Below are 13,261 nucleotides of genomic sequence, written 5' to 3' on the forward strand. Positions count from 1 at the left end.
CCATTTGGCACATTCACTCTTTTTCTAATCTTTATAATGTTGCTCAATCTGGTCTTGCTTCTGTTAGTTGTAGCTGAAGAACCGATGTGGCTGAGACAGTTACTGTAACATCTGTCATGTTTTTCCATCAATCTTTTGAATTCTGAAGGACTATTTTTATGTAGAATGTGAACAGGAGGTAACTTCCAATTTGGATTGTTGTGTTGCAGATTTGGTTTAAAAATGGATTCCTTCCAAGAAAGCAAATATTAGGAAGGAATGCAATCTGAACTATTTATTCTCTCTCCAAGTAGCTTGCAGAAAATGCTCTGAAATGGGGTAGTAAGAGAAAATTAGCAATCATGTGACAAATTACACCTTGAGAATTTCTCTATGACATAACATTTCAACATTCTCTGGTCTGAACATGAAATTCAGCACCCTGAAATGAATTGGGAAAAGCAGTATTGCAATCCACAAGCATGAAAAGTACTTTTAAAAATCATGAGATCAGCTTTAAAAAGTAGCACTGTAGCTATTATAATATTACTAGCCAATTGCCTGTCATGAATGACAGAATGCTTAAGGGAGTATTTACATGGCCTCCTACCCCCGCCCTCTGCTCACTCTTTGGGGTGGGCCATAGAAGCAGTCCCTCCATCGCCACCGCTGCCTCCTCCAGCCTCTGGTGCAACAGCTTCCTCCCCCCCGCCTCTCTACACCTCCATCTGCTTCTCCTCCCCCTGTGGAGCAGCAGGACTTCCCTCCTCCTGAGGCAACAGTGCCAGTGGCTTTCCCCCACCTGAGGAGGTGGCAGTGGTGGGTTCCTCCTCCCTGCCCCCTTCTCCCATGGAGCAGCGGGGCTTCCCCCTGCCTGAGGAGGCAGTGGCAGTGGCTCCTCCCTTCCTCCTCCTGCCCACCCCCACCTTGGCATCCTCCTGCGGAGCAGTGGGGCCCCCACCTCCCTGTCTGTGGTGGCAGGGGGTCCCTCCTGGCCTGAGGAGGCAGAGTCCCCACAGCCAATCACTGCCAGCCCTCTCAGGGCGCAAGTGCAGTTGCCCAAAAGCATTACAGACAGGCAGACACACAGACAGACAGACTAAGCCCTTTATTATGTTAGAATTTTATTAAATGTTAATATATTTTATTTGCCTTCTGGATTCTGAGGCCTTCAGATATTCTCAGATCATTTTTTTCAAGGTATTTCTAAAATTCAGAAAGTTAGAAACTTGCTTGTTAAAAATTAAAGCTAAATTTATCAATAAAACACTTGACCTTAGGCCCCAAAGCATACAAATGAAAAATGAATAGGCTCGTGATAAAATAAAATCATGCCAGTTAGTAATTCTGTGAGGGATTCATAGGCTTGATAGTGACTTCACTGACTAAACTTGTCCTTAAAATTAAATGCATTTATATGTGTCCATATGTATGAACATAACTCACCAGTGACTACTATTGTAGTGTGGGATATGAGACTGAATGCTGCGGGGTGTCTGATAACATGATACCAACTATTCACTAAGTCACTAATCAAAATTCAAGCCAAGTAGGCAATGACAGAAAACTGTTGGCATGCCTCAGGCTGTTCAGTGGCTTCTGTTAAATGCAGTGGTGCATTTTCTCAGTCCATTTTCACCTCACCAAAACTACTGCTACAAAATGAGTTTGTCTCAGGCTTATCAGAATAGCCAAGAAATAAATGGGATGTGACCAAGCTACCTTCTCGCTGTTACAAGTGGTTCCTATAAATCAGTTTTAAGACATACTGGCAGGATGGTAAAGAGCAGATTGCACTGCCATCACGTGTGCTGTGCATATTACAGGGATAGAGGACTTTAGTCTCTGGGGCTGTCAGTCTTTCCCAAACACTGTATTAATCAACTAAAATGCACAACCAATTTACAGATTTTTTTAAATTACCCAGTACTGAAATTAAAAAAGTGCATGTGTATAGAAAAAAGTAGACATTAAGGGATACTTGTACGTGTGCTGGGGGTTAAGTTCTCCCCAAATTGAAATGGTGGGTTTTTAATTGGTGGGTTTTTAATTGTGTTGATTAAAAACCCACCATTTCAATTTAGGGACTTCCATCACTGTGACAGAACAGTGACGGCCGTGTCAGTTTGTGCCCCCCACTCCCCTGTCGCAGAGCTGGCAGGCTCTGCTGAAGGGGGGAAGAAATCAGTGAGAAGCCCAATCCCTTTTTTTCCCCTCCCTAGAGCCTGCTGGCCCTACAGCTGGGGGGCGAGCTACTGGTGGGCCCTGAGCTGCGGGGGGCAGCCTGAGGGGGTGCTGACACTGAGGAGGGAAGCACTGGGGCACCCACAGCTCAGGGGCTGCACAACCTGCTTGCAGCTTGCTCCCTGGCCATGAGAGATACAGGCAGGCTCTGGGAGAGAAGAAAAAAAAGGATCAGGCCCCTTGCCACATTTTTTGTCTCAGCAAAGCCTGTCCTCATGAGCTGCTGCTGATTCACGCAGCCCCTGAGCTGCAGGGGTGGGGTTGATGTTTCCCTTCACGGTGGCATTGTGCCCTGGGACCATCCAGGAAGGGTGCTAGCTTTGCAGGTGCTGCCCCAGCTTGGAGGCAGCACCTTCTGGATCCAACGGTACATGGGGTGCTGGAAGCCTGGGCATTTTCAGAGAAGCCCAAGCCCCATGCACCATCTCTGCTGCCTTTCTGCTGCCTAGGACTACCTGGGAATGGGCTGGCTGTCCAGGGAAGGTGGCAGGAGGGCATCAGCTGAGCCCTGATCCACAAAGGGACAGGCAGAAGTTAATGAGGTTGCTCTGCTTTGGAGCACCTTCATCTGAATCCTGATGTAACAAGAGTTAATTTGTTGTGCAACTGGGCACTTTTAAAGCATCTGCAGTCATGTACTTCTGTCAGGGCACAGTTGTAGAGCACTTTCAGGGGGGGCGATCATGCAACAAAAAATCACTTCTGTCAGTGTCCCAGGTGATCCTCGTTGCCTTTCTCTGCACCTGTTCCAGTTTGAATTCCTCTGTTATGACCATGGGTAACCAGAACGAGTACCTAGTATTCCAGTTGAAGACTTAGCATTAATGCTTGCCTATCTCTAATGGAAACACTTATTATGATATAGCCCCAGATTCCATTGTCCTTTTTCCCCTCAACTATATCACATTGGTGGCTCGTAGTCATTCTGGCCAGGTACAGACATTACACTTTTAGTGGTATAAATGATTGGAAACTGGTCCATACTCATAACAGAACATAAGTTGGGTACACAAAGCCGATCTATACCCATAAAATAACAGTTCCCAACTCATGGTATATTTCTATACCTGAAATTCTTTTTATCAGTCCATACTTTTGACCTTTTACAAGAATCTTTGTTCTTGCTCCTTGTAGAGGTTCTCTCAGATCCCTGCATTTCTCTATTCTGTTTGCAATCTGTCTTCAAGTGCCAATGTCAGTATGTCCATTGCAAATTACTAGAGCAATACCTTAGAGTAGAACTGCTGCGTCATCACAGTCTAGCTTTTTCCTGCTGATAGAATGTGGTCTGCCAGATGTTGTGTCATGATCCAGGTGAACTGGAAAAAAAGGTTATACATTAAAATAAAAAAAACTGCTCCAAAATTCTGAGCTGCCTGGAAACAATGTAACAGCTTTTCAACCTGTGCTACTCAGGAGTTCAAGATTTCACTTTAACAGAAGGCCATCAAACTACCTCTTTCAGTTTTCTTTTTCTTTCTTTTCTGTATTTTAGATCAAAATTAGTGTAATCAGGCAAACCTACTCAAAAAACTTTTTTTGCAAGCCTAATGTTTGGGTAAAAAGATGTATAATTCAATGCCAAGATAATTTCAAATCCATCTTTGTTTTTGATGGATTAGTTTTAATTGTGATTTGTCCCAGATGAATTACAATCTGGTGGGGTTCAGTCTATGAGAAATAGATATTGCTGTTAGTTAAGCATGTATTTCAAGCTTTTTTCACTGTAACTTTGCTTCCAAAAATATAATATATCTGCAAGTCACGACATGCTTTCCTTTTTTTTTAAAGTGTGTTCACACGAATACAATAGTGACACTGGTGTGATAACATCACCGAATTATCCCAATAACTACCCTGTCAGGGCTCAGTGCATATATAGGATCACAGTGAGAACCAACAAACAAATTGTGCTGCACTTCACCAATTTCACCTTGGAAGGAAATAAACGCTGTTCATCGGATTACGTAGAAATCAGGTGAGTATTGTCCTGATCCTTTGTATTGTCATCATTGCCAATAACTGTGGAAACAGGTAGAATCCACTTATGCTGGGCAAGAAACTGTAGTTTGAAATGCACCAAGAAGTGACATAGTAAGAACCTGTTTGATAGTGAACTTCAGAAGCTAGCTTGTTTCCTTTTCCCTCCTATTCCTCACTTGACTTTCCTGTGTAAATTCCACCTTTCAAGGTAATTGAATGGATTTTTGTGTAGACTGTAAGTTCCTCAGTGCAGGTACTGCAACCTTTGTGAAGCACTTTTGCATATTTATGTATTTAAGCTATATAAATAGCCACAGTCTTGCAAAGTAGCATTCGGTGCACTGATAAACATTCATTTGATACCTGCTATAGCACTGTCATAATCCATGGTATATGACTCAGTGCTAACAAGGATGCTGGCATTTGTGCAGCAATCTTCCCATTTGATGTGGAGGATTTTCCAGAGGCATTGTTAATGATGCTTCTCCAGGTTCTTGAGATGACAATGATAGGTCACCCACATTTGACATAGATAGAGTGGGAATGATGACTGCATTGTCTTTCTGGAGACTGTTATGAATAAAAACACACCAAAGCAATTTCCCAAAGGAGGCACTTGCATACCAGACTCTGCAATATTCATACCTCTGAAAGAGCTACTGAGGTAGGGGAAATGCTTGACAACCTTCAGGGTCTTTCCCTTGATGGTAATTTGAAGAGAAGGGTCACATACATGGACTGGGGAAGGCTGATAGAGCACTTTAATCTTCTCAATGTTGCAAGAGAGGCCCATAGTTTGGTAGGCTTCTTCAAAAAGATTCAGTGTGGTCTGAAGATTTTCCTCAGTGTGTGCAAGGATAATGCAATCATCAATATATTGCAGCCCTTAATAAGAACCAGGATGACTGTCAGAAAAATAGAGAACATACTTGGGGTATGACACATCCTTGCTTGACCTCAGTTTGTATGACAAATGGATCTGTGTCCAATCTGCTACATAAAATGGTCACAATCATGAGAGAAGCCTTCAGGACCTTGAGGTACTTTTTGAGACATCCAAATCAGGCTACTACTTTCCACAAGGCTTTGCAGTTGGTGGAATCAAAGGCCTTTTTGAGGTTAATGAAGGCCATATACAGGTCCTGGTGTTGTTCTTAACACTTTTCTTGGACCTGGTATGCAACAAAGATCACGTCAGTTGCCCCTTGGGATGGTCTGAAACCATACTGAGATTCGAGTAGGACTTCCTCAGTAAAAAATAGAAGACAGTTCAGGAGGATATGGGTTATTTTCCCTGGTGTGAAAAGAAGGGTGATACCTCAATGGTTCCCACCCATAGACTTATCCCCTTTCTTGAAGATGGTTATGAATTTGGCATTCCCCAGGTGCCCAGGGATCTCTTCATTGTTCCAACTGTATAGAATAAATTTTTGCAGTCTCAGTACCAGTTCCTCACCACCAGCCTTGTAGATTTCAGTAGGTATGCCATCTGGTTCTGTGGCCTTGCTCTTGGTTTCCTTGATGGCATACCAGACTTCTCTAACATAGGATGGTTGGTGTTTCAGGGTGTTGGGGGATGGATTCAGTGGTTGTAGCCACTATAGTGGACTCATGTTTCAAGAGTGCCTCAAAGTGCTCTTTCCAACTAACTTTGATAGATTCATTGTCTTTGAGGAGAGTCAGGCCATCCTGCAATCGCAGAAAAGAAGGACTGTGGGAAGTTGGGTCATAGATGGACTCTGTTGCCTGGAAAATACTATGCATGTCATGACTGTCAGGATAGAGCTAGATCTCTTTGGTTTTGTCTTGTCACCACTGATCTTTGATTTCCCAGATCCTCCTCTGAGCTTCAGCTTTGAGGAGCTGATACATCCCCTTCTTTTGTGGAGATAAGATGTCATCTTGCCAAATAGAATAAGCCTTTCTCTTCCAGTCAAGGAAGGCTTGGATCTCAGTGCTGCTGTCATCGAAACAGTCTGTGTTTGGATAGGTGGTATAGCCAGTTGATTCAGCGCAGGCCATATGGACGGTGTTTTTAAACCCCTTCCAGATTTTCTCAGTCTTGCCTTTGTTTGTGGACAGGGCTGTGGAGGCATTGTTGGAGATCCTTAATAGCTATTTATGGATCTATCATTCATTACTTTGTCTAGTCCCTTTTTGAACCTGGCTATACCATCTGCCTCTGCCATGTCCTGTAGTAGTGAGTTCCACAAGTTAGTTAATTTTAAACCTGTCTCCTGCTAATTTTAGTGGAGCGTCCCCCCAGTCTTGTATTCTGGGACTTAGTAAATAACAGTTCCCTATTCAATTTGTCCATACCCTTCATGTTTTTATGGACCTCTATCATGTCACCCTGCAGCCTTTTTAGTCTTCCCTGGTATGGCAGGGCTCCATGGTGCTTATCATCTTGGTTGCCCTCTGTACCTTTTCTAATTCTACTACATTCTTTTTGAGATGTGAAGACCAGAACTGTACACATTATTCATATTATTCACAATGTAGGCACACCATGGGATTGTATTGTGGCATTATGTTTTCCATTTTGTTTTCGGTTCTCTTCTATGGTCACTTTCCTGAGTGGTTACAGCTACTTCAGAACCCAGCATTGTATATAAATAATTGAGGATATTTTTCCTGATGTGCACTACCTTGCCCATGTCAACCAAGTTCATCTGCCACTTTTTGCCCACACATGTAGCTTAGCGAAATCTTTCTGCAGCTTCTCTCCATCAGTTTGGGATTTGGAACAATTTAGTATTAATTGCAGGCTTGGATATTTCTATGTGCACTCCCATTTCCAAGTCATGTTGAAAATGTTGAACAAAATTGGTGTTAGCACAGATCATTGAGGGACCCCACTTTTGACTTCCTTCCATCTTGAAAAGTGACCATTTTTCTAGCAGGCTCAGATTATTTATGAATTGATGCTGAATGTTGTAGATGGTTCCAGCCAGAACAAAGTGGAAAAAATATAAAATTTTGAAACAATTAATTTCACCATTTTCTGAATTGAAAGTGTTTCTATGTTTTGTTTTGTAACAGTGTTTGAAGATGAGAGTTATATAATTTTAATATAAAAAGAAAGAAAAAGAAAATTTGCAAACATAAGGAAACATTTTCATTCTGGATAAAATGAAGTGTTTGGTTTGATCTTAAGTAAAATGTTGGGAGATTTTGTTTTAGTTAGAAAAGTGAAAAATGTTGGTTTGTTTCATTATTAAAAAATACTTTAAATCAGTTATTTGCTCAGGTATTATTGCAGATAGCATCATCATTAAGATATTGTAAACATTGATGATGACATGTTCCAACAATTTAACCTAACTCTGTATAGTTCTACTGGCTTGAATTAAACTGTGTAGAATCATCATAGTTACATGTCTTCTATTGGAGGTATGCATATTTATATCACTTAATAATGTGGCTCAATTTCTACACCACACATCTAGAAAAAAATGTTAATCCAGCTAAAACTATATAGATTAAGACCCTGGCACAGTTTTTAACTCTCAGTAACCTAACACATCAGAAACTGACTAATCTTTTGCTCTTTGGAAATAAGGAGAGAGCCTACCTGCAGTAACAATTAGGTTTAAACAAACTGTCTACAGAAATAAGTAAATGTAGAATTTATATTTGTTTTACAAAATGAGCACCTAATCTGATTTTCTACTTTCACAGGATAGTAGTAAAGCAACCCAGATATATTTTACATGATACTAATGTATGGGAATTCAATGGTGCTAACATTATAGAAAAGTCAGTGGAAAAGTCTTTCCTGTCATGCTTTTCCAGGAGATATGTATGTGTGTAAATATATGACTGTTCTGAAAATCCTCTAGATTCAGGAGGATTAGCATGTTCATGCCAGTCACGACGTTAGAGGATGTTGTTTCCAGTTAAGTGTCAGTTCAGAAAAAATGTCAGATCAGGAATCACCTGTGAAGGCCAGAGAAGAATCACCCAAAAAAGAAAACACAGCATTTCAGTTATGAGGTGAAGGTGGGCCTCTGTAGGTGATTTTTGCCTCCTAGGGAACCCACTACCCCCCTGCTAACATACCCATACTGAAAGTACCCAGGGATGATGCTTTGGCTCTTGCAGGATTTTGTAAGGTTCTGAACTTGTATTGTAACTAACTTGTTGAGACGATGAGCTAAATGGTTTACAAACAGTTGAGTAAGGCCTACTGTCAGCAACAGAACTCTTCCAGTACTTAGTCATTACATTTCTCTGTAACAATAATGCTGAAGGAATCTCATGTTTTATTTTTATTTCTCCCACTTGACCTGTTGACCCAAGACTTTTCTTCTGTTTTGCTCTAGAGATGGAGGCTACGAGACATCACCATTCCTTGGAAAATACTGTGGCTTAACTCTGCCACCTGTTATTGTCTCCCACAGTAACAGACTGTGGATAAAGTTTGTAAGTGATGTGTATGGCACAAAAACTGGATTTTCAGCTTACTGGGATGGAACATCAACGGGTAAAATAAGAATTCTGAGGAGGGGACCACTTGATGTAAAACTCATCGTCCTTTTTCTGCTTGTCTCTTTTGTTCCATTTTCTCTGCGCTCAACTTCATAATGAATCCCTTCTAATTAAATCCCTTTGTTGACTAATGAAAATAGAAGTGTATATAGTTTAGAACAAGGATGAATCCATGAATAGTACATATAGTTTGTTTGTTTTTTCTCCAAGGGGTGAAAGAAACATGAGTATATTGTAAACTCAACTCTATTCTTTGTTCTGTGCTTATGAGGAAAATAATGGTGGCACCAGGAAAAAGCATGAGGTGGATGAGGACCACCATGAGATTTAAAGTTCCAGCAGCAGACTGGGAGTTGGGAACAGTGGGTGGAGGCTGCACGAAAGATGCAGGGGGAGGGGAAGAACAGGGGACAGGAGTGTAAGGAGTCCCCCACTCCATTCTGGTACATACCCCTTAGGCAGTCCCTGTGGCTCGTGCTTCACTTGCCAACCCATCCTTACACCACTGTTGTGAAGCATTGCATTGGGTACAAAAGAGAGATGCTGTGGTAAGATACAGAACTCAATATAAAATTTCTTTGCAGATGAGAGTAGGATGTTGCTGATGCTTAATGTGTTGAATGACAGTTTCTTTGTCACTTTCAGGATGTGGAGGGACTCTCACAACTCCATCTGGCATCTTCATGTCTCCAAATTATCCTATGCCTTATTACCGCAATTCAGAATGTTATTGGTTGCTGAAATCAAGCCAAGGCAGTCCATTTGAAATCCAGTTTGAACAGTTCCACCTGGAGCCCCATCCCAAATGCACCTTCGATTACTTGGCTGTATGTACAATATTTCTCATTTCTTACATACCAGAGCAGTATGAATGCCCAGGAAGAAAAATAGAAAGATACTTGTGACAATGAACAGCTCTAGAAAGGGAAATTTCATGCTGAATTTCACTTTTAAAATCACAGAAAAGAAGAGGGAGAGAGGCCTGAAGCAGAGGAGAAGGAGAAGGAAATATAGAGAGGGGCGTGTGTGTGTGTGTGTGTGTGTGTGTTAGGATCTTTGCCTTTACATCACTGGGTTTTGGATCAGAGACTTAATGAGCTGTTTTAGTTGATTGGAAGGACAGAAGGCACCTCAGTGACAATAACAGTATTGTTAATCCCAAATTTCGTGCTCAAAATGTTACATAATTGACCTGAATATTTGTATAAGAGTTGTACTGAAGACGAGTTTTCTCCTCCTGGTGAGTAAACCCCTCAAAAGTCACCAGTATAGGTTACTATCTTCACTCTTTAGGTTTCCTTGTTCTTGAAAGTAAACTTATTGTAAAGAGAGACAACTTCTCCTGAGAACTTTAGTGTGGAAACCAACCACCAGACTGCGTGAGACATTCCAGGCTGTATCTTGTAGCGGGCTTTCATTTGTTTGTAGCTGCCAAACTAATAAGTGAAATTTATGCACTTATTGCATCCTATAGATTCTTTAGCTAACAGCTGGTTCATTGAGGGTGAACACTGGGACTATTAACACACTGGACACCTGTACACATTACAGGGTTTAATCCTTATTAAATTAAATAGGTTTATCAAATTTAAACTTGTTTATTTTGGAGTGCCGCATCAATGTTTGCACGTACTAGGTTTTCAAATGAATTAAGCCCAGTCCTTGGATGGTGCTGCAGGCGAGCAGGACATCCCTTGCTGACCCACCATCCCAGGGCCCCCCACTCCGTGCCCTGCCTTGCAGCTGTGGGAGCAGGGAGCTGGCACATGGCACAAGAAAAAAAAAAACCTGGAAGCAATTCAAAAGTGGCAGCAATTTGAAGGGAAAAACTACAAATAGTTGCAACAGCATCGGGTGGATAAAGAGGTTTATTACACATCTTTGCGTGCCTTTTTGTTTCGGTGCAACAAATCCATGAACATGACACTTCAATATGTGACGAGCCAAATTAAATGTGTTCCAAGGAGTTTTAGTTTAATGCACCAGAAAGACTTTTAAAGCATCTGAAAGACCTGCTCATGTAAGCAGTCATGCTGTTGCAGTGCAAGAAAGGGCAAAAAACGTAAAGTGTACAAGCACCCAGTGTTCCTACCAGGGTGCATCTACAAGTACACTTTATTGTGGAGTTGACTACTTAGCTCCACAAGAAAGTGTCACAGTCTACATGTGTGACCATATTAGGGTGCAGTAAATTAATTAACTCTGATGTAGGATAGTACTGTCCTACAGGGGAGTGATCTTGTGCACTTAAACACACGTGTAGACTGTGATGGGCTGGCTGCGGCACGATGTGCTACAGTGCAAGGGCTTCCTGGCATACTGTAGAACTCTCATGCCCCAGCCAGCTCCTTTCCTGGCTGACCCCACCATTTGGAGCCAGAGGCTGACCTCCCAGACCTCCTTCCAGCCCAGAGCTGCTCTGCTTTAGCTCAATATACTGTGGTCCCAGGCACATGTGTAAATGCTGCACCTGGGAGCAGCTGACTCCATTTCAAACAGCCAGAATTTATCAGATCATCCTAACTGCAAGTGTATATGCACCCCCAGATAGTTCCTTATTCTTTTCCAACTTGAGTTGATGCATGACTTCAGAAACTATTTGCCAAAACATTTACCAGAACTTGAATACCCATGTTTCAAGCTTTGAATTAAATTTTAATTTAAACTTAAAACAACTGACTTTGATGTTTGGGATTACAAATTTATACACATGTGCACACTTACCCATTTTGCATGCATAAAGCTGATACATAGTAGAGTTGCCAGTGGCCATGTGGTTTTACCCATGCTAACTGGTCTGGAGTAAATTGGTATCCCTAACAGGTAAGAATGTATTGTACAAAAGTAAATATGAGGCCACTTCTGAAAGTTTACCTCAGTAGGTTCTGCTTTGCCATAAGTAGCTTTTCACAGAGAACGTGACAGTTTCATCCTCTTTCAGATATCCACATTACAGATCAGCTAAAGGGGTCATTAGTGAAAAATATCAAACCAGCGGCAGCGCATAGGGGGTGCACAAGGGTGCATGTGCACCCCCTGAGAGTGCCAGTGCACCCCCCTGACTGGCCGTGCTCGCTGCTTAGGTAGTGGGTGGGTGGGGCAGGTGGGAGCACCGGTGCCTCCCCTGCAAACTCTGGCCGATCACTGTGGTTGCTGCAGCTGCTCCCAGGAGTGGCTGCAGCCACTCCTGGAAGTGGCTGCAGCAACCACAGCTATCGGCTACAGCAATCAGCTGTCAGAGGATCACCCAGGGGGATCCCGCCCCAGTCAGAAGGATCGGCCGTGGGGGGGATCCCCCCAGCCGGCGGGACTTGTCACAGGAGAGCATGTGTCCCCCCGACTAAGGTGGCATCAGTCACCCGTGTATCAAACCATGTCCATCATCCTTCAAGGTCTCTGTGTCTTTTTTCATTTGAAGGTATATGATGGCAACAGTACTAGTGCTAAGCTGCTGGGTAAATTTTGTGGGAGTCGGACACCAGACACAATTCGCTCCAGTGGGGATACTTTGTACATGAAACTAAGGACAGATAGCAGCTTGCAAGGTGGAGGTTTCCTTGCTAAGTACAAACAAAGTAAGTACTAATGAGAAGAATGAAAGAAGAATGTTGCTAGAATGCTAAAACCTGTTTTTAAAACTTCTGCATCCCAGTGGTCTTACTGTGACCAGAGCTCCATTCCAGTAAAGACTAGGCAAATACAGTATCATTATGAATAGGGCCAGGTTCTTCAGTCTGCTCAATCTTAAAGCATTAAGGCTTAAAGCCTTAAATTGTCAGATGTGTCTGGTGGAAAAATCTCTTTTTGTGGGGAATATCTCTCTGAGTACCAGCCACCCCTTCCACTTGTGACTTACCTAGTATGTATATGAGCCATCTATGCATTGTACAACAGCTCTACTGTTCCTGATCTTCTGCTAGCATGATTTCAAGATATTCTCCTAGTGATGGAAGATAGAATAGACCCCTGACTTCTCTAGCTTCTCCTAAGACCAGATGAAAAAGATCACAAAGCTGCTCTCTCTGAATCTCTCCAAATGTAGTGGGACAGTCTGTCCCATAGATTCTAGTAAAGCTTACTTAGAAGACTTTGGACAGTATCATTTTTTTTAAATATGTGTTGTGAGAGTCATTTTTACAATTATTTATAAATTAATTCTGTTGTTGGATGTAACTTAAAGTAATGAAGCTTTTCAGATAACAGATATTTGAAGACTTTTTTTCAGTTGCTATGAATGGATATGCTTAGCTTGGTAACAGAATGGATCTGTTTATCATGGTATTAAAAATTTAGCTATATTTATTTAAACAAATCTTCACTTAAATTTAAATATGCGTTAAGTATTGTGCATTTTCTTTGCTCATAACTGTGGACATTGCCCCAGTATTTAGTTTCTCTCCTAAATATTAAAGGGTGTGCATGCCACTTGAAGTTGGTATGATTCTGAGATGAGGGAATGATACTAAGTATTAATTCATAGATTCATAGATTCATAGATGCTAGGGTCGGAAGGGACCTCAATAGATCATCGAGTCCGACCCCCTGCATAAGCAGGAAAGAGTGC

General features: G+C 41.9%; 1 protein-coding gene across 1 annotated transcript in view; it reads left to right on the plus strand.

Annotated features, from left to right (window-relative positions):
- Positions 1-13,261, plus strand: part of CUBN (cubilin) — a 251,865-nt gene that overhangs the window by 47,798 nt on the left and 190,806 nt on the right. Inside the window, exons 23-26 of the mRNA XM_019532506.1 lie at positions 4,015-4,201; positions 8,532-8,692; positions 9,343-9,524; positions 12,116-12,272. Coding sequence (XP_019388051.1) covers positions 4,015-4,201; positions 8,532-8,692; positions 9,343-9,524; positions 12,116-12,272 — 687 coding nt within the window. The remainder of the gene's footprint in view (positions 1-4,014; positions 4,202-8,531; positions 8,693-9,342; positions 9,525-12,115; positions 12,273-13,261) is intronic.

The sequence above is a fragment of the Crocodylus porosus genome, unplaced genomic scaffold (genome assembly GCF_001723895.1).
Source record: "Crocodylus porosus isolate Cpor-Errol unplaced genomic scaffold, CroPor_comp1, whole genome shotgun sequence".
Taxonomy (NCBI): domain Eukaryota; kingdom Metazoa; phylum Chordata; order Crocodylia; family Crocodylidae; genus Crocodylus; species Crocodylus porosus.